Consider the following 26,071-nt stretch of genomic DNA (forward strand, 5'->3'; position numbering starts at 1 on the left):
CATCTGGGTATTTTTTAAAATGTAAACTATCTACACAAATCATGAAGAGAACAAAAAGGCAAAACAAAGAAGATTGTACAAGAAAGATGTCTGAGGAATTACTAATGATTTCAACCCTTTCTGCCTACAGCATGAATAACTGGAGAGTGATTTATTAGCTCCCTCTAGATATATAAAAAATAGTGACATATACCTTACAGGAAACTAACCTCCATCTCCATGAGGGAAGGGATAGAATTAAATAATCTTAATCAAAATAGGAGAATCAAATAAATATATAATAATAAATATTACAAGTGGAATTTTGTGGATTTTGCTTTAGAAGGGTTTTAATCTCAACCCTTCTAATTCCTAAAACTGTCAATCACTTAGCTTCTTTGAGTTTCAGATTTCTCATCTTCAAAAGGAAGATGATAACCACCCTGCTTGGAAATACGTGAGGTTCATGCTGAATTACTTCACTTTTGTCATCTCAAAAAGAAAATTACCTGTCTGCCTACCTGTAGATACCAGTTTGATATCAAATGACTTACCCAATATCTACCTGTAGATACCAGTTTGATATCAAATGACCTACTCAATATCATGAAAGTTACTGGAGATGTGTTTGGGGTGTTAGAAGAGGAGTTCCTCCTCCCTACCGTAAACTTCTCTGCACCCACAGATTTCATAAACAATCTACTTCTAGGAAGGTTTGAGGTGGGAGTTTTACCTTGCCTACCTATTATCCATGACAAATCTGTAAAGGCTTCCGAGCCTAAGGCAGAGGTTTAAAAGGTAAACTTTTAGCCTTCATAGCAGAGATGACTGCTACCAACACTAAAGAGTGAGCCAAGACAGAATGTACTTGAGGACCCAGAATTAAAATCAGCAAACCATATGGAAGAATGTTATTCTATTCATTAGCATAGACATTATAGTTCTGTTTTTCCTTAGCATTAAAATGATCACAAACATGATCAAAATGATAATTATACGGAGCACCTGATCATAGAACAGACTCTGATTTTCTGGCAATCAGTATACCTCAGTTTTGAGCACAATATTAGCAGATGCAAAGTAACTTACGATTTACCCCTGAATGTAACAAATCACCTTTAAATTTCTTTGTTTTTAAATTTTTAATAAACTCAGATAAATATGCATAAAAGGTAGCATAGTAAATTGGGTTAGTAATTATATAACATGGATGCTGGAATCAGACAAAATAGGTTCAAATCCCAGGTTCAGTAATTAAAAACAGTGAAGCTGAAGACAAATTACTCCTCTGATGACGATTTTCTCAACTAGTATTGGGACAACACTAGGCGTTGACCTTATAGTGCTGTGAGTACCATATGAGGGTAGTACCACATGAGGGTATGTGCTGTATCTGCAATACAGTAAGCACCCGCCAGATTCTGCTACTATTGTGTCATTTACATATCAATGGGATTTTTTCTCCAAAAAATTTCTTTGCTGTGTAAGTAAGATCAAACAGTTGAGTATGGAAAATATTCATTTGTGGCTTAATCCTCTGACTTCCTATCTACAATACAAAAAAGAACATTTCCAAAAAGAGTCTAATACCAAATTATTTCTGCTTTTCCATAGGAATAGACTTTAAAAATAAATGTTGGCTTGCCTACTGTTTTCCAGGCATTATCGTTGATGCTTTCACATAAGATCTATGTTTTTTTAAACAATAAACAGAGGATAAACATTACTGCAGTCAACCTTCACTCCTCTTTTTGTCACATGCCACATGTGAGACCTTTAGTAAATAATAATAGCACTACCTTCGAAATAGATCCAGAATCCAGTCCCTTGTCATAATCTACACTGCAAATTACTTGGAACAACCACTATCATTTCTCACCTGAGTTTCACAGTAGCCCCTGAACTGGATTGCTTGTTCATTCTCCTCTTTTGGAATCTATTCTCAATACGGTTGCAATAGTAACTCTTTCAGAAGACTAGCCCTATCTTGTCACTCTTTGCTCATAGCTTTCTAAGAGATTCCCATAACAAAATAAAAGTCAAAGTCCCTTCATGCGTTGGCCTCCTTAACTCTCTGACCATATCTCTCCTTGGTGTCCTCCACTCAATCATATTAGCCTCCTTGCCACTCTTCGAACCCAGTGGAGATGGTCTCAAATCAAGGCTTTTGAGCCTGCTGTCTCCTTTGCCTGGAATGCCTGTTTACTAAACGGTTTGCATCCTCACCTCCTCTGGGTATTTCCTCATATATAGGGTTGTCAGATTTAGCAAAAGTAAGTAAATGAAAACCAAGATACCCAGTTAAACTTGAATTTCAAATAAACAATGAATATTTTTAGTATAAGTATGCCCCTGCAATATTTGATACATACTTACACTAAAAACTTATTTGCCATTTATCTGAAATTGGATAATATCCTTAGGGAAGAGGAAGAGAAACTAGTCTCTGCTTTATAGCTCTTCTACTTAAAATAGTCCCTTAATTACTTAAACAGGGTGGACACAATTTATGTGGTATCATTTTCCTACTAGTGCTCATAGTCCCCAGATTTAGGTAAACCAGAACCATTTACAGAATAATCTTTGGAAAAGGCCTATTCCTATTTGATTTTGCAAATACTTTCATATACTTGCGTGCACTCGCACACACACACCACACACACACACAGACAACTGACTACATTTACTTTAAGCATTTTGCCTTCCTTTGTACAATTATGGTTGATTGTCCCTCAACTTTCTCCAACAAAGGATCAAAGAAGAGTGAAATAACAACTTTTCCAAAGTGAGTAGAAGAATTAAGGCTGAAATGATTGTGAAGGATCATGGTTTCTTGTGAAAATCTGACTATAGTCAATTTTTAAATTGCTGTTAAACTATCCATTCATCTGTTGACGAAAACTTATGCTGTTTCCATATCTTGACTACTGTAAATACGGTGAACAATGCTACAATGAACACGGGAGTGCAGATATACCTTCAAGATACTAATTTTGTTTCTTTTAGATATATACATAGAAGTGGGATGGTGGATCATTGAGCAGTTCTATTTTTACATTTGTGAGGAACCTTCATACTCTTCCGTAATGGCTCTGCCAACTCACATTATCCTCAACCATGCACAAGGGTTCCTTTTCTCCACATCCTTGTCTGCACTTGTTATCTTTTGACTTTGTGATAATACCCATCCTAACAGGAGTGAGAAGATATGTATCTCATCGTGGTTTTGATATGCATTTCCCTGATGGTTAGTGATATTGAGCATCCTTACAGATATTCATGGCTGTTTAACCTTAAAAAAGGAGAAAATCCTGCCATTTGTGAAGGCATGGGTCAACCTGGCAGACATGACACCACATGAAATAAGCCAGACACAGAAAGACAAATAAATTTATGATCTCATTTATATATGGAATCTAAAAAAGTCAAACTCATAGAAGCAGAGAGTAGACTGGTGGTTACTAGTGGCGAAAGGGTGGGGGAAGTGGGGAGATGTTGGTCAAAGGGTTCAAAGTTTCCGTTACAAGAGGAATAAATTCTGGAGACCTATGTTTAGCATGGTGTCTGTAGTTAATATTGTATTGTATTCTTGAAATCTGCTTAGAGTGTAGGTCTCAAGGCTTCTCACCACTCATCACCCACACACACAATGGTAACTACATGAGATGATAAATATGTTAGTTAGTTCGATTGCAGTGATCATTTCACAATGGATATATGCATCAAATTAGCACATGATACACCTTAAATATATGTAATTTTTGTCAATTTTACTTCATTAGATCTGGGGGGTGAGGGTGGGGAATGCAGTAAAATTAAGTGAAAGCCTTTCTGCAAGTCAATGAGTGGTGCCTGATAGCAAAGGAGGAGAAACTATGATAAGCTGGTTGTAATTGTGGCTAAAATCACCAAATCATTATGGAAAGGAGTTGATTCACCCTCACAAATGAAATGGAAAAGTAGTGCAATGCCCAGGAACAAGGGACTCAAGTGTGATGTCTGCACATACCCTCATCTCCCTCTGATCGGGTTATTAAATGCTCAAAGGTGCAGGAATTTTCACATTAAAAATATGAGAAATACTTCTTTGTGTTGTCCACATCCCTGAAGCCTCATTGTAAGCTCTATTTCTATCACAAAGTCTTCCTGAAGAAAGAAAACAAAGCCTCCAATGGTGGCTCTAGAGGGCAGATTTCACAACTTAAGGAGCCTGATACGGGGAAGAGGTACACATCACCACTTCAATTTTGTGCAGTATAATTTCAAATACTTATGGTAATAGTGGTCCTATTTAACATGGACCAAAAAAATCTCAGTGTTTTACCCTACAAGCAAAAATTAATTTCCCAGACACTGAATTATGTCAGTTATTTCCCAGAGATGTCCTATAAACCCTCCAAACACCTCAAATTACACACCTGGACATAGTAATAGAAATATTTGGCGTCTGTTTGCATAATTTAGAATGAAATGTTGCTTATCTAAGGATAGTTGTTCTTTAACTCCAGAAATCTTAAGAGTCAAGAAAATGACAAACACAAAGGACAATTTTTAATGACTCCATTTCCAAGAATAATTATAAAATAGTCAAGTGTCCTAAGTGTCCCCAGGCTCACACACCTATTCTCTTCTCCCACAGTGTATGTTCTAGTCCTTCCTGTTCTATTCTTATCTACACTTGTTCTTTCAAAGACGCCTTAACAACATGAGTGACCTTTTCCAACCACTTCTCCTTCCTGGGGGTGAACTGTGCTTCCACCTCTAACCTTCTGAGAGTCTAAGTCTCAGCACTTATTCGTTTAAGTAAGTGTTCAGGCTTTCTTGATCAAAAGGTAACATTTAAACAGTGCTCAAAAATTTGGTATAAAAAGACTGCATATGAAAAGAGTTGGAAAGTTCTGATAAAAATGAAATCACACTCTTGGGAAAAATTCTGGCAACAGTGATCAGGTGATAAACAGAACTCATGGATGAAGAAAAAAAAAATCTGGCTCTTGAAATTGCCAAGCCACGTAAACAACTGACAAAAAAAAAAAATACTGTTCAGTCATGCCTTTGGGTATGTACACAGGGTGACTGCCCCTGGTTTGTCCTTTGAAGCTTCAGTGGAGCAAATATCAGCATTGTCTGCGGGACACTAGGCATAAGCCACTGGGATCAGTTAAGGTACATCCAGCTCTCCTGACTTTTCCTCGTGTCTTTGTTTGCCTTGGCTTTTCACAGGCTGACAAACAACGTGTCTCTGTTCTTGTCTGTGAATGTCTTTATTGATTCTGGGGTCACATTTCCTTGAATTAAACTTTGATCCCTAGTATAAGCCTAGAATAAATTTGTCCTTTGTTGCCATAAATGGCTTTAGTCTATGTCCTTCTTGGTGGAATTCTTAAGGAAGTTGGCCACACCTCCTAATGTTGTCACAGGGATTGAGGTATCATTTTGTAATCTTCTGAGCTGACATCGAATTTCCTCTGGCACTTAACATTCTAAAGGCCTGTCCCATGTTAAAAAAAAAAAAATCTAGATTTTTAACTGAGTCTCACTGAAAGAGATACCACCAGGTTGCCTTATCTTTCAAGTGGTCCTATATATTGGCATTACTTAATAAACAGTAAAACTCAAACAAATGGCACCTATTCATTGCATATTAAATTTCAACAGATACAGAGCTCTTCTGGCAGAAGCAGTTTGGATATTTTCTAACTTTTTACACCACCATACTTTACATACACCTAAAAATACCAGATGCACATCACATTTATGATGACCAGTGAGCTCCATAGCCACAAACCCATCCGGCATAAGCTGGCCCTTAGCCTTATAATCCGTAGCCTTCCCTATTCGTCTATATTATCCGGCTGGCTAAAATTAAATTTGAGGTATCTACAGTTATTTTGAACGTATTTTAAGTGGTATGGCTCTTGCATGTCTAGAAAATTTAGAATGTGTCATGATTATATTACAATTACATAAATATAATTACAATTTATATCGTCTATCGGGAAGAAAAGAATTATACCCGAGGTACGGGAAAAAGAACAAACCTCTCTATGTATAGCCAATGAAGAGCGCGCCCTCAAGTGGTGACGCACAGATACTTCGGGCATTGGGAAACACCTAACGTGCTTTAAGGCTGACAAGTTTTATCACGTCATGGGCCCGTCCTGTGACCACTACGGCCATTACTGTTTGAGTCAGCTTTAAAATCTCAGTACAACTTTCTAAGTAGCTAAATGCAATCAGTTGTGACCGTCACTTGAGATAAAAATTTTTGTTCCTTTAATTAGCCACAGACTCATTTAGGTAAAACACCCAAAGGTAATCAGATTCACCAGGGACTTACTAGTAAGACTCATGAGTTCAGGTTTCTGATTTCATATTTTATTCAGTAATTTTCTTTACATTTTACTCATTCTGTGTTAACAGTTTGACTGTCCAAAGAACAAACTGATAGGAAGTAAAAAGTAATTCTGCAAATAAACCACATCACTACCATATATTCTCTCTCTCTCTCTCTCACACACACACACACACACACACACACACACCCCTTGCTGGAGCATCATTTCATTTAGGGATGGTCACCTGGACTTATTTTACAGATCATAAAACTAGGGTCTGGAAATATTATGTGGTTCATTTGAAGTCACACGGGTAACATACCACAGAGCTAGGATGGTCCGATGCCAATGCGGTACATGTGGCAGTGTAACAAGAAAGACAAGCTACATTATGCTACAGTAACAAACAACCCCCAAACCTCAGTGGCTTGCAGCTACAAGATTTATGTCTCCCTTACACTACACATTCTCTGTAGGTCAGTTTAAGTTCGGTTCCGTATTGCTCTCACTCGGGAACTCAGATTGAAGGAACACATGTTGGTGAAAAAGCTACCATCTAGAACATTGCCAGTGGCCACAGCAGAAAGAGAGAGTGGTGAATTATCTGAAAGCTTCCAGCCAGAATGACACATGCTATTTCTCACTTATATTTAATCAGCCAGAGTCAGTCACTAAATTCAAGGGCTGGAAAGTAGAACTTTACATATGACCAGGAGGAGGAATGGAAATATTTGGTAGACACTACTAACAGCTAGCATGTGTATCCTTTGCTTCATGGACAGATGCCAGCTACAAACAGGATAAAACCTAAGCACATTTATTTGTCTTAGATAACCCTGTATGATGTGGCCTCTGACCACCTGCCATGAACATCCCATCAATTTCCCACAGGAATTCATATTCCAGTATTTCAAGCCAATAATTATGTCCCCAAAGTATCAAGCTATGTCATGCCCCATGCATTTGCACATAATGTACACTTTGCTTGGAATTTTTCATTCCACCTACATCTGCCTGGTGAATTTCCTCTCTTCGTTCAGGGCCCAGCTTAGGGTTTTCCTGCCCTGTGAAGTTTTATCAGCCCACTCCATCCCTGTTCCACGTGTGCCATGGACTCACCTCTATTCTGTCCTCAGCAAACAACGTCACACCCATTTGTTCATATGCAACCCTCATCCATTAGACCATAAGTGCTCCGGTGCAATGTCTCTGGATTATTGATAGTGCTCGGTAAATAATGTTTGGATGAGGGAATGAAGTCATCTGCATTTGACAGAGGATACCATGATTCAGCAAAAAGAATACATCGTGAGTATTAAATGGTCATCAATAAACCAGGGAAGATTTGGGGGTAAAAAATGTAGGACAGCAAGAGATAGGCATATGAGCAGTAGCTGTTTATTCTTTACTGTTAAAACAAACGTTTTTTCTAGGTAGCCTTTTTTTTTTTTTCTTCAATGCAACCTGGTGCTTTTCAATTGGAATGGAGAGCACACATACATGGATCAGTTTGTGAGCCTTTTTCAAACGATCGTTATCTCCTAGAGACTTGCCCTTGGAGAATCAGATGTTTCAAGTTTCCCCTAAAGTGATTTATTAAGAATTATGACTATGGTGAGCAATTAATTTTCTCATCTAGTCACATTTACTTTCTGTCGACACCCTGGAGGTAAGTATGTAATTTGTCCTATTTTACAGAGAAGGGAACAGGTTCTGAGAAGTTAGTCAACTTGCCCAAAATGACACAGGTGGTAAATGCATGAAATGAGATTCAGGTTATTAATGATGCCATTTGTGCAATAAATGTAGTAGATGTTGTGAATAAATTTATTATTTTCCTGCATTTACGATGTTCTAATAAGTCACCCCAACCTATATAGTGTTAAAAGGTTTTCCCTTCACAATGTTTTCAATCTAAAGAACACTGATGAGTTATAAACTTCAGTTTTTATCACTTTTACAGGTGAGAGTTTGGGACTCACAAATTTTGCTGAAATTGTACTTTATAAGCAGCTGCTGTTTTTGTCAAAAATCTAGGGCCTGTGTTGGGCCTGGTGCTACATGGTAATTACAGATGTGGAAATCTTATGACCATCTTACCTACCCCAACTGGCACATGTCATTGGGTAGAATATGTTCTTGAATTCTTTGGTACTTTTGACAAAGGAAAAAAGCAGTGCATTTGTTTTCTAGGAACTTCTCCTACCAAGAATTTCCTAATATCACAGTGGAACTGCCAGAGATTTCTTCAATGCACACAATTAGCCCCAGGCCAGGTCTCCACAGTGTTTCATTTCTGGACTCATATTATATTCATCTGTGCCAAAAGAGTATTTATCTGAAGGCACATCTAGTCTTTTAATCTAAATCAGTTCTCTGAAGTACCTATAAAATATAGAACCAGGAACTTCTTTCTAACCTTCTGACATGAAGAAATTCTATATTCCCTTACAGAATTTTATTTTCAAAATTCTACTTAGAACAAAGATTTTACTTGTTTATCCTAGCTTTCAGTAATTTCCTAGGCTTAGAAACTATGTGAAGGCCCCAGGCAAATGCAAATTGCTTGTTTCAACAAGAAAACCAATGAGCCTGCTTTCCTCACCGGGGCAAACAGTGAACATGACTGCTTAGTGAGTCTTCCCTCCCAGGGAAATCAGGATGAGTTGATGACTGCAGAACGAGTGCCCAAGTAATGATCCCTACTGTCCTGGCAGCCAAACAGGCCGCGCCGCCTCGAAATCATTTCCCACTAATTGTTCCATTCACGCTGGTTTTTAGGAGAGTCATTTCAACCCAACCTAACACTTATTCAAAGTCCAGGCTTAGACAGAGAACCCATCCTCAGACATTTGCAAACCGTTACGTAATGCTTCTTCATGGACTACTTTAGTCTCCTTCATGGAGATTAGTTGCCAATTTTGTGAATGTTTCTTGGTAATACTTTCTCATCCATTCCTACCTTCAGGGTTAGAATTTATTTTGTAGCATTTTTAGTTAATTTATCTCCAAGATGCTATTTTTTAACCTTTGCCTGGTAAATGACAGCATAAAAAATGGTATTTTCCATAATAATGTAACGTAGGCATCACAGCAGACAGGAACATATTAACAATAAATTAGATTTTGTCAACCCTTACGTATGGGTGGATGCTCAAGAAAATACAGAGGAAGAAAAACACTAGGTTCATAGCCATCAGACCCATGACAAAACAGTATTCAATTCACTAAGTGAGTTTTATAAAATGTGTACATGTATGAAACTGCAAACATTAAGGTTATGGATTAAGTGCTTAATACATTATGTGCTTTAGTGTGGTCTGGTTGTCATGAAGAGTATTTTGAAGTTGCATAGCTCTCAGTTCAGATCTCGGCCCTGGAACTCACTAATCATATACCCTCGGGAAGATTTCAGAATCTCAGTGATCAATATTTTATCTACCTATAAAATGAGAATATCAATATTTATTGCTCAAGGTTGTAGGATGATTAATACAATTGGGTTGGTATGCGTAAATAAAGCACTTAGTATAATACCTTGCACAATCCACATGTTATTAAGCAAGACTGTTATTCTAATTAACATCATCATTCAGAAACAGTGCTGAATGTGATGCTTTATAAAAGTTTGCAAGTAAATGTTTGCGTGTATATTATACATTTATTTATGGAAAAAGAGAGAATACAAGAGGAGGAAAATGCTCTGGAAGGTAATAGCACATACGTTCAGAAATTTGATGGGGTATCCAACTCAGTCAAGAATTTAATTTCAGAAAGAAAGTAGAATTCTTTGTAAATATTATTACTAAAATATCCAGTTAAGCAAATAATTTATGAAAACACAATATTGGCATTTCCACAGATTTTCTTCATTTCTGAAAGCAGTCCTGATGAGGAAAGTTGTCTCTGGTTTTTTAGTTCTTGGCTTCTGCTGCCTTAAATATTTGTTTTTGCAGGTGGAAGAGCTTCTTGGAAAAGGAATAGAGAAAATCAAACTTCTTTCACTGAAATGTGACCAGAACAATAAGCACTGTTATTAGGTGACCTTCATGGTTTGTAATCTCAGCTGAGGGCTCTTAAGCTGTGTATTGGAACAATGACCTTGGACATATTTCTTCATGTCAGAATGAGCTTCTTGAGGGCTGCTGAAGCAGAAATAAGTTGTCTGCCTTAGTATCTCTGTGAACTAAGGCAAGCCTCTGAAAATTCAGAAATTGAGAGATACTGATTATAACAGAATATATGTCAGGGATTATATTATTCAAGACATCTGGGGAGTCTTTAACAAACGGTGAGAAGGAAATTTTAATCAAGAAGCTCATTATGTATGTTTAATGCATCTCAAAATCAAAAGTACATGGGAAAAAACTACCCAGAGTCTTCATCCTGGGCAAACACATAAAGAATGCTTTAGAAATAAATATTTACTTTGGAAAAAGGCTTGGGTTCAATTCTGACTCGATTACTAATGAACTATGCCACCTTGGGCAAATTACTTAATCTTTCTGGGTCTCAGTTTCCTTGTAATTATACTGATGATAATGATATTTTGCAGGTTCTTATGAGGATCAACTGAAAAAATGTATTCAGAAAACATAGCTGAGAACCTTCTATCTGGCACCAAACAAATGTTAGTTTCACATATCTCTAAATACCTACATCCTCAGCATAAATGGGCACTTACATGAGATGCATCATGTCAAATACTTCTGGCCAGGGCAACAAAGCTCTGTTATTTGGACGATTAAAACATTATCCATTATGCAAAGGCATTGTTCTGCTGGAGCTGACTGTTACTGCCCCTTGAGAGGCAATCTTTAATATTTAGGAATTTTAGAAGCTAGTTGGTAAACAGTTGGTAACTTGAAATGGGCCTGGTGGGAGTACTTATACTATAGAAATTGGGAGAGACTAAAAATGAGGGGTTTTTGGTTTGCTTTTTGTTTTTTGTCAGAGATCTGGTTAACCAGCACACCACTGACTGAAAGAAAGGTTAGAATTTGAGAGAAAGAGGAATTGGTAGAACCAAGTGATCTTTTCTTAATGAAATGTTGAAATCAATATTTCAGAATTTTTTCAAGCATATTTTTAATTAACAGAATGATTGATAACATATAGCCTTAGTTTTGGTTCACGGACCTCCTCTACCCAAGTGCTCTGTGGGTCTTCTATTTCTAACATCACATTGGTTCTTTGTTTTTCACTTTTGTTCTCTTGCACCAACTGCCAGTCTTTGTAATAAAAGGTCTTTCTGTGAAATATACTTCATTCTTTCATTCATTCAACTGAAATTCTGTGTCAGACTTATGCCAGGCCCTAGGGATGTTCAAGGTGCCTATTGTCTAATGCTTAATGTAACTAACATTGAGTGGTTTTTATATAAACAATGAGCATTAATGAACTCAACAACCCTGTGAGGTTATCCCCATTTTACAGAAAGCTAAGCTGAGCCTCAAAGAACATCTGCCTAAAATTCAAAGGCTTGCTGCTAGCAGAGTTAAAGCCAGGCAAAATGACTCCAGAATCCATGTTCTTAACCTCAATCCTTACACAGCCCCTCTTTGAAATGGAGACAAGTTAAAAACTGGTAACAAATGAATGCAATAAACTGGGAAGTTTTGTTAAGAGTTTTGGGAAATTAAATTTCTATAGCCCTGTTTTATTCTGGTCCTAACTGGGTACTTCACAAATGCATGTAGTGCTAAGCTCTCTGGTGTATGCTTTGCAAAACTGCCAGGTGCTTCTTACCCTAGTGAAATCTCTATTCCCTCCCTCTGAGACTTGGTCAGAAAGGCTTTGCAATGATGTAGTGGGAGGCAAGTTTTATCAAACATTCTATGAGAAGAGAATAACCAGCAATCATTTTCCAACATGGACTCTACATGTAGGGCCTTAGGGTTTTCTTGTTTAGTCATTTTATGACCTATTATAGAACATAATATTGGCTCTTATTCAATATACATCTAATTGTTAAAATATATAATAGTAGCAAGTCTAATGAGAAATCTAGTTTTGGATATCAGACTATGGCCCAAGGCACAAAAACAGCATTCACAATTCAACACACGGTAAATGCGATGCGTTCCCAAGACTAGTGAGTTAGAGGCTATTTCTCAGAAGTAATCTGCTCTCCGCAGTGATTCAGAGCTGACTCACTGATGAGAAATAATTAACACTTAATGAACTAGGGTCAGATCTTTAAAACATGTCACCCAGAGGTAATACTTTCATGACGAAAGCCTTGGTAACAGGTTGAGATCTCCAGGAAGCAGACTGAGGTGGAAACTAACATGTAGGAAATTTATGAGGGGACCTTGGCATTAACGCCCATGGAATGGAGGGGAAGGAAACAGGAAGAGGCCAAGGGAGACAGAAGTCAGGCTGCTGTGTCTCAACCCCACGGGGAATTCTGGAGCTAGGATGGCCTTTAGCAGATTGGTTAGATGCTGTTTGCCGGCCTGGGAAGGGACAATACCCCTGAGGGAGGGAGGAGGGCTGCACTACAACAGCTGGGGTGAAAAGTCTTTGGTTCCCGAATGGGGCTCCCGCTGGAGTATTGCAGCATCCACTGCATAGACTAATGCAAAATTCTGGGGAAGAAAGTTAGAAACTGAAGGTGACTTTTTTCCCATTTTTCAGAGGACAGGATAGTGTGAATATGAGTGACTAACCGACCAACCCCAGTAATTTGGACAGAATTATTCCCAAAGTGAAGCAGGATGACAAACTTAGGTTCTAGCAGTATTTTTACTCATATCTTTCTCCATAATCTGAACACGTTACATTGAGAGACTTCCAGCACACAGTTCCCATTCATAGCATGAATTTTCATACACTTCAGACTGATTTTTTTTTCCTATTTCTGATCCTTCTGTCTGCCAATCTAGCTCCCATTTCAGTCCTTGACTCCATAATCAGACTTGATACTTAGCCTTATTTTCCAAACCACAAAAAAATAAGTTCCCCTTTCACTGTCCAAACAGCAAGCCGAAAAAAATGTAGACATTTCTAAAACTTCTAAGATGTGGATTAAGGCATTACAAACAGAGAAACACATAATTGCAAAAGACCACTCCCTTCGACCAAATTCTTCATGTTTGTAAATTCACCAGAAATGAGGTCACAGAGACTTAAACCAAGCTAGATGTATACTTTTTTGTTTGGAATACAGAAGACATTGCATTAACAATTTTATTGTATCATAATACTCCTATACAACAGAATGAGCTTCTAGAAAGAAGCATAATTGTAGCAAACAATATAATGTTATCAAGCACTTCAATGACTTTTAATATTTGTTAGTGCTGTGGGAAACATTGAATCTCACTATGTAAAAGTTGTCCTTGGAATTTCTGAGTCAGAACAATCATCATGCAGTTGTTCAACAAATATTTGAATACCTGTTATGGGTCAGACACCCTTCCAGGCACTGAGGATGAAGTGAACAAAACAGTTTCTGCTCTAAAGAAGCCATATTCTAGTGATGGAAGGTCACTATAAAAACAAATATTTATGAATAACACTAAAAAGAATAAATAACCAAAGAAGAAAACAAATAGATCAGTTAGGAGACAGGGACACTTGCTGTGAAGAGAATTTCAATAGGGTGATATGACATGAGTTGCTGCTCCAGACTGGGTAATGGTCTGGGAACAGCCTTTTGGGGGTGAGTCCTAAAATGAACAATGAGAAGGGGTCAGCCCGTTAGTGATCAGAGAGAGCTCATTCCAGGCACAGGGAACAGATACAAAAGCCTCAAGGCAGGAATCAATTCAACGTGTTCAATATTCAGAAAGAAAGCTGGCATGGCTGGAGCTTGGTGAACAAGGACCAGAGTGAGAAACAGCCAAGTGAAAGAACAAAACAAGGGTCAGATCACTGAGGGCTTGATAGGTGGAAGGAAAGAAGAACTGGAGTGGGAGGTGAAGGAAGAAAAAGAGTAACTGGGTGGAAGAAGGCAAGCAGAAAAGAGAAGGAAGACAAGGTCGCAAATATTTTGAGCAATGAAATGTCACTGCTATGAGAAAGCATACAATCTTGTGAAGGAGGTAAAGTTTTATTGTAAAGGAATGGAAAACAAGACAATCTGCAGAATTCTGGGGGAGAACTAAGGCAGAGGGGCCGGGGCTACTAGGCTCCCTTGACGGGACACTCAGAAGAGTGAATGACCATAGCAGGGGCTTGGCGAGATGTCTGAGAAGGAGAAAGCAAGCAGTCAGCCAAAGACACTAAGCTTAAATCAAGCTCCTAGAACTCTAAGATTTTAATTAAAATAGATGTGTTCATTTCTGGAAAGTTATAGGACAGAAACCAGATTGGGGCCAAACTTTGATTGCAGTTCCAAAAAGTAGAAAGATACAGGGATGTGTATTCACAAAGAGCCAGGAACACATATAAATACTACAGAGGTTCAGTAGAAAAAGGAACCATTTCAAGTCAGGGGACAAAGGAGTGACTTTCAGAGGTGGGTGTGGTCTTGCCCAGACCTCGCCAGGCTGCACTGGAGAAGGCAAGCTTCCCTTGCCACCCCTGTGGCCCGCACTGCAGGGAGTCACGGGGAGTCACAGGCGGGCGCTGTCCTGCAGCCCAAGCCCAGCTGTGTGCTGGGTCCTCAATTACTCTGAAACTCATGTGACTTCTTTCTGAGCAAAAACTTTTCTGAAAAGTGATTTCCATTTTCATTAAAAATATCCGTATTGTCACCTTGTTTTCACTTCCATTGATTGTCATGCACTGTTCCTTGCTTGTGTCGAACAAAAGTACCCGAGCTTGTGGATCTTTTAATTACTTGTGATTCACGTACTCTGTGGCAGTAAGGTACCCATTTGTACACTTACCCTCATCAAATATGCAAAGATATATATTTGGGGAGGGGGAATCAGGTGTATTTACTTAATTAATGGAAACTTATTTATTTCCCTTTGGGGAAAGGAAGAAGTATATATTACTTTATTTTTCTCACTACCTCTATTCCTGAACAAACTACTCCTGGAAATTATACTCTATAGTCATAATTCACATGCACATACCTACAAATCTTAAATATTATAAAATTAGACTCATTTAATCGAGCCAGAGCCACAGTGGACACGTGATAATTAATATCCAGTAATATACACTGTTAAACAGAAGGGGGCACTTTAGCAAGTCTCATAGAAGTTAAAAGTAAACACTCTGTAGCAGAAGAGGTTTGATTAAGAGCTTGCTTATTCTCTGCATTTACTACACAGGCTACTCATGAAGTAATTGTTGGAGTCACAAAACCTATTACCTTCACTGAGATGAGATGCATTGTTCAACCTCAACAATATATTAAAATATTCACTGTCATCATTTATTATTTTTATCTGTTAATTATCCTTGGAATTGTGCTAGTCTCTCTTCTCTGGTTAGGCAGCTTGGTGCTTTAGACAGGCTACTTGATTAAGAACCAATAATAATAATAAAATAAATTTGGTTGGGGGAGGTTATAGCTCAGTGGTAAAGTGCCTGCTTAGCATGCACAAGGTCCTGGGTTCAATCCCTAGTACCTCCATTAAAAAATAAAAAAAAAACTACATAAATGAGTAAATAAATAAATAAACCCAATTACCCCTCCAAAAAAGAAAAAAAAATTTTTAAACTAAAAAATAAAATTAAAAAAATAATCAAAATACCTGCATACTAGCCACAATTCTGGCGATCTTTTGACAGTGGGGAAAAAAAGTCATTTCTATGAAGTCAGAAACCATGTCTGTTTTACTAACACTAATTTCTCAGTGTCCACCAAGGATATGGACTATAGATGGTGCACAGTAAGTATCTGTTGTATGAATAAATGAATGGATGAGGTCACTAACCTTCTGTGACCGCAGGTTTCTCACTGAAACGTGGCAGTGATATATGCATCCTGCCTACCTTGATACGTAATTAGAAGTTCCTGGAAAAGTATAATTCACAAGCAAGCAATTTATTTTTATTATAAACAGTGTGAAAATTCAAAGTCGGCTCTCTTGGTGTACAGAATCTACTTCACAATGGTTCTCTGTGAGCCTCTTAATCAATTTTCAGGTTAGCTGAACAAAAAGCAAGCAGAGGTAACATTTTGCAAGGACTAAGTTATAAGCCATTCTTGTTGCTGCTTCATCATTTATATTACTGGAACAGAGCAAAGACATGGATAATTTCAAGGGTACATAATCCAACAGTTATATGTACTTGGCATTGATATCTGTTTTGTGCTTTTATTTGAATAAAGGGGTGTCTGGTGTCCCGGTAATTGAACTAAAACAAAATAACGAAGCCAATGACAATATCTGGTTCAGAATTTCCTCATCTTTAAGATTCCTCTGCTTAATGTCCCAGCACCTTAATCCATGCAGGCTGACATTGCTCAGTCACCGTTTTTTCTCCCCTGAATGAAGGAATCCATTTATTTAACAAATGTCAGTGGAATATCTACTGGGTGACTGACATGGGATAGAAAAATAAGTTCAACACAGTTGAGACACAGACAATATTCACACTATGATGTGAAAATACTTAAACTAGAGCCCCTTGCTACATTCCTTTCTACTCAGAGATACCTTGGCCTCCAGTGACACAGGGAATTGGATGCTATCAGATAGAAAAGGGTAGCCTACCTTTTTTTTCCACTTCAGTTCCAATTGCTCTTCTTAAGAATATTCAAGAAATGGAAAATAAAAGCAAAAAGGAAACAAGGATGGAAATCTCCTTCGAACTGCCTTCAGATTTGAGGAATGCAGCTAGGTGAAACGGTTCATTTTCAGAGTAATTTCCACATCGACTCTATTTGAGCTCTGTAGTACAGATCTTAACATTTTCAGTGGTTGGCCGTGACTACTTTCTGGCTCACTCAGGGGGTTAGTTGTCTAAGACCCTGGACAATGCAATAAGAAATCTCAGAAGACTGAGAGCTTATGATGTACTAAACCTAATTTGACAATATTTAGACTAAAACAAGGTCAATCCTTGTATATACAGCATTGGGCAATTCTGAGCCATCTACCTAGTTCACCCACTCAACTAACCTACTGGATTTTCCAGGCAATAACTGGTTAGATTAACCACCTAGCTCTAGTAAAATCTGCATCAACATCTGGGGTGATCTACTTTACGAATCTAGACAGACAACTCTTCTAAATCTTGGGAAGGTACCTTTCTAACAGATATATTGTCTTTGTGGTAGCTTCTCTGCTGTAGTAAAGAGAAGGGTCTTGTTATCTTAACTACTTTTTTGTTTCTGTGGTTTTTTTGACCAGATAACAAATGGTATAATCACTTCAGTATTAATGAGCCATGCAAGTTCTAAGTGTCTCATTCTACTAAAAAAGACAAATTCATCAAAAGGTAGTAACTTTGGTTTCCTGCATGATAAAGCCACCATTAGTTATTCAAGATTAATTAGCCAAAGGACTCTTGCACAGTGGGAATTCACTGTTAATACCTTGTCACAACAGTTGTGATTAGATATTTATTAGAGTGGGGTCAATATTAATAACAAAGGAAAACAAGACAAACACAAAACTGACTTGATGAAGAAAATTTAAATAACAATGACGTCCAGATAGTAATACTGAGTTGTATTTTGAATGCCAAAATCATATTTTAGCAAGAGAATTTTTTAAAACACGAAACATTCCCCTCCATCATCTTTAAAATCTGGACCATCATGCTTCATATTTGTTAAATTATTTTTTTCAAGCCACATAATCACGTGGAGACATACATGTCAAAGACATATAGAAATTTAACAACTTTTTAGAATTTTATTCTACAGGTAGAAGGTGATATACTGGTGTTTTTAGGGTTGAATCTAAATGAAATTAGTTCATATTTACTCAGTACAGCATGGAAGAACTAAAGAATCTTTACTGCCCCTAATTAGGTTTTGAATTTTTATCTTTTAGACATGCCTTATGTCTAATAATTTTGTATTTTGCTCTTGAAGTAAAAATAATCACCCATTAATATTTGAATAAAGTCTTTTAAAGTTACTCTATTAGGGTATCAATTTTAAGGATGGTAAAAGAAGGAGTAGAGCAAAATTATTCTAGAGGAATTAGTCATAACCAAAGCAGAAGCCAGGAGTGACCACAGGGAAACATTCCTCAGAGGGTAATTTAACGACATTACTGAAATTGTGGGAATCCATATACCACCTAGATGATTAGGAAAGGGGTTGTTAGCTAAGCCATTGTCTGAAACCCACTGAATCACTGGTCCCTTTGAAAAATGATTGGTCCTCCTTTTCTAAAGATGGGGTTTTAAAATTTAAGACAAGCTCCAAACAGCAGAGCTGAAAGACAAAAAGGACACAGACCTCGAATGAGTCTAGATTTCTCTTCAAAGGTAAAGGAGGGAGGTAAGATATCAAATCTTTGCTTTCATAATTTTAAGAACACAAGTCAGTCAACTCCGCAGAATAAACTACCCAAGATCACCCTCAATGCTTGTGTATGTCACTGATTTGAACTAGGCCAGGCATTTTCACATCTGGAGGACAAGAGATGACATATTCCTATGAGTTGCACTATAAATCAATATTACAGTTTAATTCTATAACCTCTTTCCCTGAATTAGAAAAATATTGATTCAGTTGCTTAGTTTTAATATGTTTTAATGTTATTAGACTTTTAACTAGAAACTGTGTGGTACTGAACTGCTATTGTCAGATCTTTATTGTAGTTTTTTTACTACTACATTAAATAGACATTAAAATTGCTTTTACAATAAGGATCTAGTTCATCGATCCCCGTCATGGGCTTCCCATGGGCCAAAGGACCCACTCTCTTCAGTGTAGAACAAACAGCACAGGGGATGAGACCATCTTGTTCACACGTTCCTGTAACTACATCAAGTGCCGCCAAGTGAGTCACGTGGGCAAGCTGAAAGGACAAGCAAACAACTTTGGTTTTTATAAACAGCTGCTCTGAGAAAAAGAATGAGTGATATTTATTTATATTTATAAACGTGACTTTTTTATTTTAAAATCCTAGTATGTAAGTAAATACTGTAGAGTTCACTCAACTACTCTTCTGATTGAACAATACCAACTAATTATTGTTATCATGATTTTTACGTAGACAATCTTTTTAAAGCTAAATTTCACAACTTATTTTTTAGATATTTCATCTGAAAATGAAAACTATAATTCTTCTTGGGATACTGGGAGCCACAATGTCAGCCCCGGTAAGTGATTTCATGGTAAAACAGAAGTCATTGTGTAAAACCCATGGCAAATCACTCTTTTACCATTTCTGGGTTTTGTTTGTTTCTTTGCTTTTTTAGCTTATCCCACAGCGTCTTATGTCTGCAAGCAACAGCAATGAGGTTAGTATAAATACTTAAAACAATGACCCCTGGTTTTTTGTTTGTTTCTTTTATGAAAGCCCAGTGGGGATGAGATAAAAGCCTTCCACTGATTTATATTTCAGTTCTGCCCAACAGCCCTTGTATCTAAATGCATTTCCAATCATCACATTTGTTTTGTACACCAGGTTATTTCTAGAATATTATTTTGCCTCCCTTGTTGGATTGCAAGTTTCTTAAAGGCAGAGACAGAGTCTTGCATATCTTTTAGTTCTAATAGCATCAATATGGGGTATATAGGAGTTCAAAAGATCATCAAATGACTAACTAAACCACTGGCATGAGCTAAAGTTGTGCAATCTCACACACAGCAGGGGAGAGATAGTTAAAGCCTAACCTCTAATCACAGTATAAGCTTAGTGAGAAAACATCTCACCTCCAACAGGAAACTATGACCAGCCGGCTCTGACTTGTGTGATATTTGTAGCAAACATTGTTCTTAATCATTTCAGCATGTGTAGTAATCTTGTTTTCATATTATTCTTCCTTTTCTAGTTACTGCTGAATCTTAATAATGCTCAGCTTCAGCCACTACAGCTTCAGGTACCCCAACCTCAATAATTATTTCAAGAACATTTTTCTCCTGCTCATTTCTTATGGTACTTGGTATGAGAGCAGAGTGTTTTCTGATTCCATTTCTGAAATCTCAATTTTTAAAGCTATGAGTTTGTTCTATATATTTGAATTACCATCTGTTTAAAGACTAAAGTAAAAACTATCATCTGATTAACATTTATTTATTGAGAACTTCGTATATGCCAGGCACAGACTCTCACAACTATGAGATAGTTAAATTTACCAGTTTACACAAAGTCATACTCAGCTAACTGGTTTAAAAAAAAAAAAAAAAAAAGATTTGACACCAGTCTGGCAACTACAAAAACTGCACCTTTTATCCACCTGATTCTGCTCCATATTCCTTATCATGACCACTGGGAATTTAGCATTGTTCATGCTATTTGCTGACTCATAATGTGTCAAGATGCTGTCCTTTTTTATAATGTAGCAATGGAAATATAGATATTATTTAGGTTTTGTCTCTTTCTTGCTCAAGACTGATTTTAAATTCTTTTTGAAATGAAAGAGAAGTGCTTCCTTTCTTTCTTTTGTGTCCTCTCAGAGCCCGTTTAATTCCTGGATCCCTCCTTTCCCTGAGACACTACAACAGCAGCAGCAGGCTCCAATTCCAGGACTCTCCCAATTCTCATTATCAACTCTAGACCGGTTTGCTGGACTGTTCCCGAATCAGATACCCTTCCCAGGACAGGTCATTTTTACTCCAGGAACCCAGGCAGGACAGCTGGACCCCTCACAGCCTCAGACACCACCGCAGACCCAACAGGGCCCTAATGAGGTAAGTTGGGCCTCTTCCATCTCGTTACCCCAAGGAGAGAGAATGCACGTTGAATGTGAAAAATGAATATGAATCAGCTTTGCAATAAGACAGGAGTTACTGAGCAAGAATTCTTTCTCATAGTATGTTTCTACATCACTGGAAGTACTTCCTCATCTTTCTGATTTCTGACATGAAAAAATGCCATGTAAATCAGCTCTTCTAGGTCACAGCCATGAATCAAAAGTGTTAAAGCATGCTTTGGAAAAGAAAATTAGGAAACTTGCATCTTTAAAAAAAAAAAGGGAATTAGCATTAATGATGGTACATGTAATAGATGACCTTTTGTCATCATCAAAGTCTGCAGATTATATATTTATATGGCTAGGTCTGAAGAAAACAGCTGTGGAATTTTAGATTAAAAAGTCAAGTATAACTTTTTACCATTCCTTTTTTGGCAGGTTATGCCCTCTTTGTTCACCTTCAGAATGCCTCAAGAGCCAGCACAGGTAAATGAAAGGAATACCATAGCCCCTGTAGAGAGATGGTTGCCTACTCTCTCCAGGGAATGCTTTCTTTTACATTTGTAGCCTTGACCCCTATAGCAGGGCTATAAAACCCACACAATGCTATCACTGTCTGGATACTACCATTGCTGGGCTGGCATCAGTTTGTTAATCTTAGGCTCACTTAACAGCTCCCAAAGGGAGGCCAGCTGAGAATCTCCAGGACCCCTGAGTTTCCAGGACATTACTGGGTTGGGAATTAAGGAGCTCACTAAGCCTGAGGTTCTGTCCTCTCTGCACCTAAAGCTCTGGCATTTTGGCATTTGGGAAAAACTCTAGAAAAATGCTATGAGCTAACTTTGCCCAACTCTAAACTTTGTTTCAGGGAAAGATGCATTAAACTGATAAAATATAATATGATGTAGAGAGAGTTATGAAATTCTGCTCAAAACATTCCCAGGTTTTTATATATTTTCAGTTTAACTCCAAATGGTGGTGATTTCCATTTAATAAGAGAATCTTTTTAAATGAATTATTAAAGTAATATGGAAAAGCCTCTCAAGATCAGGCTAAACAATTTTATAATATCCTGGATTCAAAGAAATAGGAATATAGATAAATTATATCACTCACCAGCGAATATTGACCATTTCATAAAAAGTTACACCACTTGGCTCTGGTATGATCACAATTATGTAATTTTGTCCATCCCTATTACAAAACAAAAGTTACCACTAGACATTATCTCATTCTATGCCACAGCATTTACAGAGTTAGATACCCGACAAGTGGAATGACTTCATTTTAAGGATGAAGAAGCCAGTGTTAATGAGATTAAGCTCCCAATCCTGATGCAAATAAACAGCTGAGTTGGAATGTAATTCTTCACCCTTCCTTTAACCACTAAACCAGTGGCTCCCCACCCTAGCTTTGCATTAGAATCTCTGGTGACGACCTCGAAAATTACAAATATCTGGACCCTGCCCACACCTAATGAATCAAACCCCCATGAGCAGACCGCAAATATGATTATCTGTTAAAATGTTCAATCAGTGATTTTGAGTCTTAGCCAGGATTAAGAACTGCTGTGTGAAATACACCTCTTCTTAAATCATAGTTATTGTTTTTTAACTCATACCCAACATAGTCTCTTATTAAATCATACGAGGAAACAAAACCCCATGCATGTACAACGATACCGTTTTCTTTAAACACATATGCATATACAGACACACACACATAAGTGGATGCCAATACGTGATAATGTGAGTGGTGAAACTGTGGGTGATCTTATTTGTTCCTTGTCTATTTCTGGTTTTTCCAAATATTCTATGATGCATATGGATTGCTTTAATCAAATGGCAGTTATTGAAGGCAATATGTTCTTGACCATTTATTATGGTAGCAATTCTAATACCATGTCCTGCAGAATGAAGATTCTAAAAAAAATGTAGGGACAATGTTGCATAGGCTAGCTTCTTCTTAGATATTTACAAAGAACATACGTATATGAATTTTATATACAAAGTCCAAGGTGCTCTTTTAAAAAGCCCGTTATTTAGTTGAATCTACTACTTCCTAATGTGTTTGACCAAGTAACCTTGAAACAAAGCCCAGTGTTATGTGCAATACAAATTTTTTCTAAAGTTTGGGAAGGACTCTTTATGTGTTCTTTTGTTCATAGAATTACTAAATATAAATCAGTTTTAAAATATTAACATTAGAAGACTTAAAAAAAAAAAGGCCTGCGTTGATCTAAAGGAAGCTCTTCTGTACTCTTCTGTTTACAAACAGATGTTTCAATACTACCCAGTTTACGTGCTCCTGCCCTGGGAACAACCTCAACAAACAGCCGCCTGGTCCCCTCCGCAAACAGGACAGCAGCTATTCGAGGAGCAGGTATTTCAAGTGTTTGATTTTAATATGACTAGTTCCACCTGAGAATAAAGAATATACAGTACATTTTCAGAGAAGGGAACATCTGATTATGCTTAGTGCAAAAACTCAACAGCTTGGACTGGTCATAAAAGGATATTGCGCTTCCCCTTAAAGTGACACTAATTTGGAAATACACTCCAAGGCTGAATTTTGAAAGAACAAAGTCACTGAACAGATGTCAATAAAATCAGAGGCCAAAAGCTGACTCATATTAGAAAATGAAGTTTTATAACTTTTAAAAATCTACCAGCATCCCTTTTGTCATATATCCACGTAGCCATTATTTTTTAAAAAATAGCTGCCAAGATTAAAGGGCACTTATGATCACTAGGTATTGAAATACAGTTAGATAACATTATATTGAGTTTCGTGGACATGCAAGAAATTGGTAGAATTCTAATAGAAATTCAGGTGGCTCATACATAGCTAGATTTCTTTTTAAAAAATTTATCATTGCTTAAAACTTGCCAAATCAACTAGAGAAAACTGAAAACTAAGCTTTAAATGGCTGGTAGAAGTACTTCCAATGAAGTCATGTAAATTTAAAGAGAAAGGGAGAGGTTTAATCTAGAAATCATATGGCGTTAAAAGGATACAACCTAGAACTTAAAAAAAAAACTTTAAGTATAATATAAATACATAGATAAAATTCTAAGTAATCAGTTATCACAAAATTATGACAGAATCATAAGAACAAATCTAATGTATTTTTCAAAATTCTGACAGATGCCATTCTATACTGAATTCGGATATATTCCACAACAAGCAGAACCTGTAAGTAAATGCATACTTCCCCTTAAAAGTAAAAATTAATTTTTGAGATGACTTGCTTCCTAAACTGTTAAATCTGTCAGTGCTCTTCAGTCAAAACCCACTGGTAACACACCTCTCATTGGACAGAGCTGGATTTACCCACTCACTGTAACAGGGGAGAACACACACCATGGGGAGCCGTGGGGTCTTCACAGGAAGGTACTGAAATGACTTCTCAGAGGGTCTGGGCTTGTGTCAGGTGATAGTGGGGAGAATTCAAGGAGTCATGGCTCACTTTGGATTAGGTGTTCTCAGGAAGTGGGGGTAGTTCTATGATTTGGGTAATCTACCTATTTGTACCTAGAAGATCAGAACAATGGAGCGAGGCAACGGCCGTGACTGGTAAAGAAGCAGTTCTCCAGATTAGCCAGGACCCGAGGATGCCTGGTATTTTTGTGCCTTGCACAGGGACCTGGCTTTAGACAAAGTTACACAGTGGTGTTGTTTTGGTCGCACTTTGTCATGCTCAGAGGTGACCTGGTCTGATGTTCGTGTTGGGTGGGATTTTTTAACATACAACAGGGGAGCACCAGGGCCTGGCAGTGAATGTCAGACCAGCTCCTGACGACGCAGAAGCAAAGCTGCTGGGTCAGACCAGTTTCTTACTGTGAGGAGCTGCTTTTCTCTTTCTCAAATCTAAGTTATTGTTTTCATTTTGAAGAAACTAATTGAAGAAGTTGGGAAGTGTTAACTGCATTGGGTGCAAAACAACATATTTTATAGATTCATAATTTAGACTTTTTTAAATTTCCCAATTTTTCAGGTTAGACCAGGAGGACAGCAGCAACCAGTCTTTGATCCCTTCCTAGGCACAGCTCCTGAACCTGCTGTGATGGTACGTTTCCTTACCACAACCTGCTAGCTACTCGAAGTCAGCAACTGACAGACTACGGGCTCTTGCCCTCCTGTTCATTTCGATGAAAATATTATTATTCCATCAACAATTATTACTCCTTCCCTTGTAATCTCTTGCCACTCAAGATTCAATTTGCTCAGTCCATCAAATATTTATTGAGGGGCTACTACATGCCAGATGCTTTCCATAGGTACACTCATTTAAAATCTGGTATTAAGAGACATCCATGTTTACTGGTATATATTCATAGTCTTTCTAAAAGATAGATTATAATCTAGAAAATTAATAAACGTATTTATTTCTTAAGTAAAGTCTTGGCTTTGCATCTCACTCCTTTTGCTTTATACTCTTCCCAATTTTGACCTTGTGCATGGAGCCTGTAACCACTTTATTTTCTTTCTCACCCCCTATAGCCAGCAGGAAGAGTGTTACCGAATTTACAAAAAGAAATGATAAACTTTAAGCACGCCAATGCAGGAATTGTCATTCCTTCAACTTCACAAAAACCCAGCACAAGTGTTTTTACTTCTGCTATAGACCCAACTATTACTCCAGAGCTCATGAAAAAGAAGGTAATCAAAGATTCATTTTACATAAGAAACTGGTGTCTAATAGAAAATATAAAGTTAGTGCTTAATTTACAGGACTTAGTCACAGAAATAATGATAGCATAAATGATATAGTAGAATTTATCCTTTGAATAGGAAGGCTAATAATTGCTTACTAATAATCCACTAGTCAGAATATAATTTAATTTTGATTTAATAAAAACTTCCTATGAACATCCTTTTCCTCACTAGGCCAAGACTGATAACCTAAAGGAACCGTAAGATGTACTAATCATTCAAAGTTTGAGGTAGGTATTTGCCAAGAGGCATTCATTAAGTATCATGACATATCCTAAATTACAAAAAAAAAAAAAAAGTCAAGGGAACTA

The 26,071-nt window shown here is 37.4% G+C and overlaps 1 protein-coding gene and 1 long non-coding RNA gene across 2 annotated transcripts in view; one reads left to right on the top strand and one right to left on the bottom strand.

The window, feature by feature from the left end:
- Positions 1 to 26,071, bottom strand: part of LOC141573775 (uncharacterized) — a 132,237-nt gene that overhangs the window by 43,887 nt on the left and 62,279 nt on the right. The gene's annotated exons all lie outside the window — the stretch shown is intronic.
- ODAM (odontogenic, ameloblast associated) lies at positions 19,211 to 25,990 on the top strand. The gene is made up of 10 exons (XM_010969384.3): positions 19,211 to 19,508; positions 19,608 to 19,649; positions 20,184 to 20,231; positions 20,809 to 21,042; positions 21,483 to 21,530; positions 23,322 to 23,426; positions 24,192 to 24,239; positions 25,042 to 25,113; positions 25,548 to 25,706; positions 25,935 to 25,990. The coding sequence occupies exons 1-10, from the start codon at positions 19,458 to 19,460 to the stop codon at positions 25,962 to 25,964; spliced, it is 837 nt and encodes a 278-aa protein (XP_010967686.2). The 5' UTR covers positions 19,211 to 19,457; the 3' UTR covers positions 25,965 to 25,990.

Source organism: Camelus bactrianus, chromosome 2 (assembly GCF_048773025.1).
Source record: "Camelus bactrianus isolate YW-2024 breed Bactrian camel chromosome 2, ASM4877302v1, whole genome shotgun sequence".
NCBI lineage: Eukaryota > Metazoa > Chordata > Mammalia > Artiodactyla > Camelidae > Camelus > Camelus bactrianus.

Bases quoted from the DNA above. Each gene is read 5' to 3' on its own strand.
- ODAM (XM_010969384.3), top strand. From the start codon at position 19,458: ATGAAAACTATAATTCTTCTTGGGATACTGGGAGCCACAATGTCAGCC. The intron at 19,509-19,607 runs GTAAGTGATTTC...TTGCTTTTTTAG, and splicing joins GAGCCACAATGTCAGCCCCG to CTTATCCCACAGCGTCTTAT. The intron at 21,043-21,482 runs GTAAGTTGGGCC...CTTTTTTGGCAG, and splicing joins CCCAACAGGGCCCTAATGAG to GTTATGCCCTCTTTGTTCAC.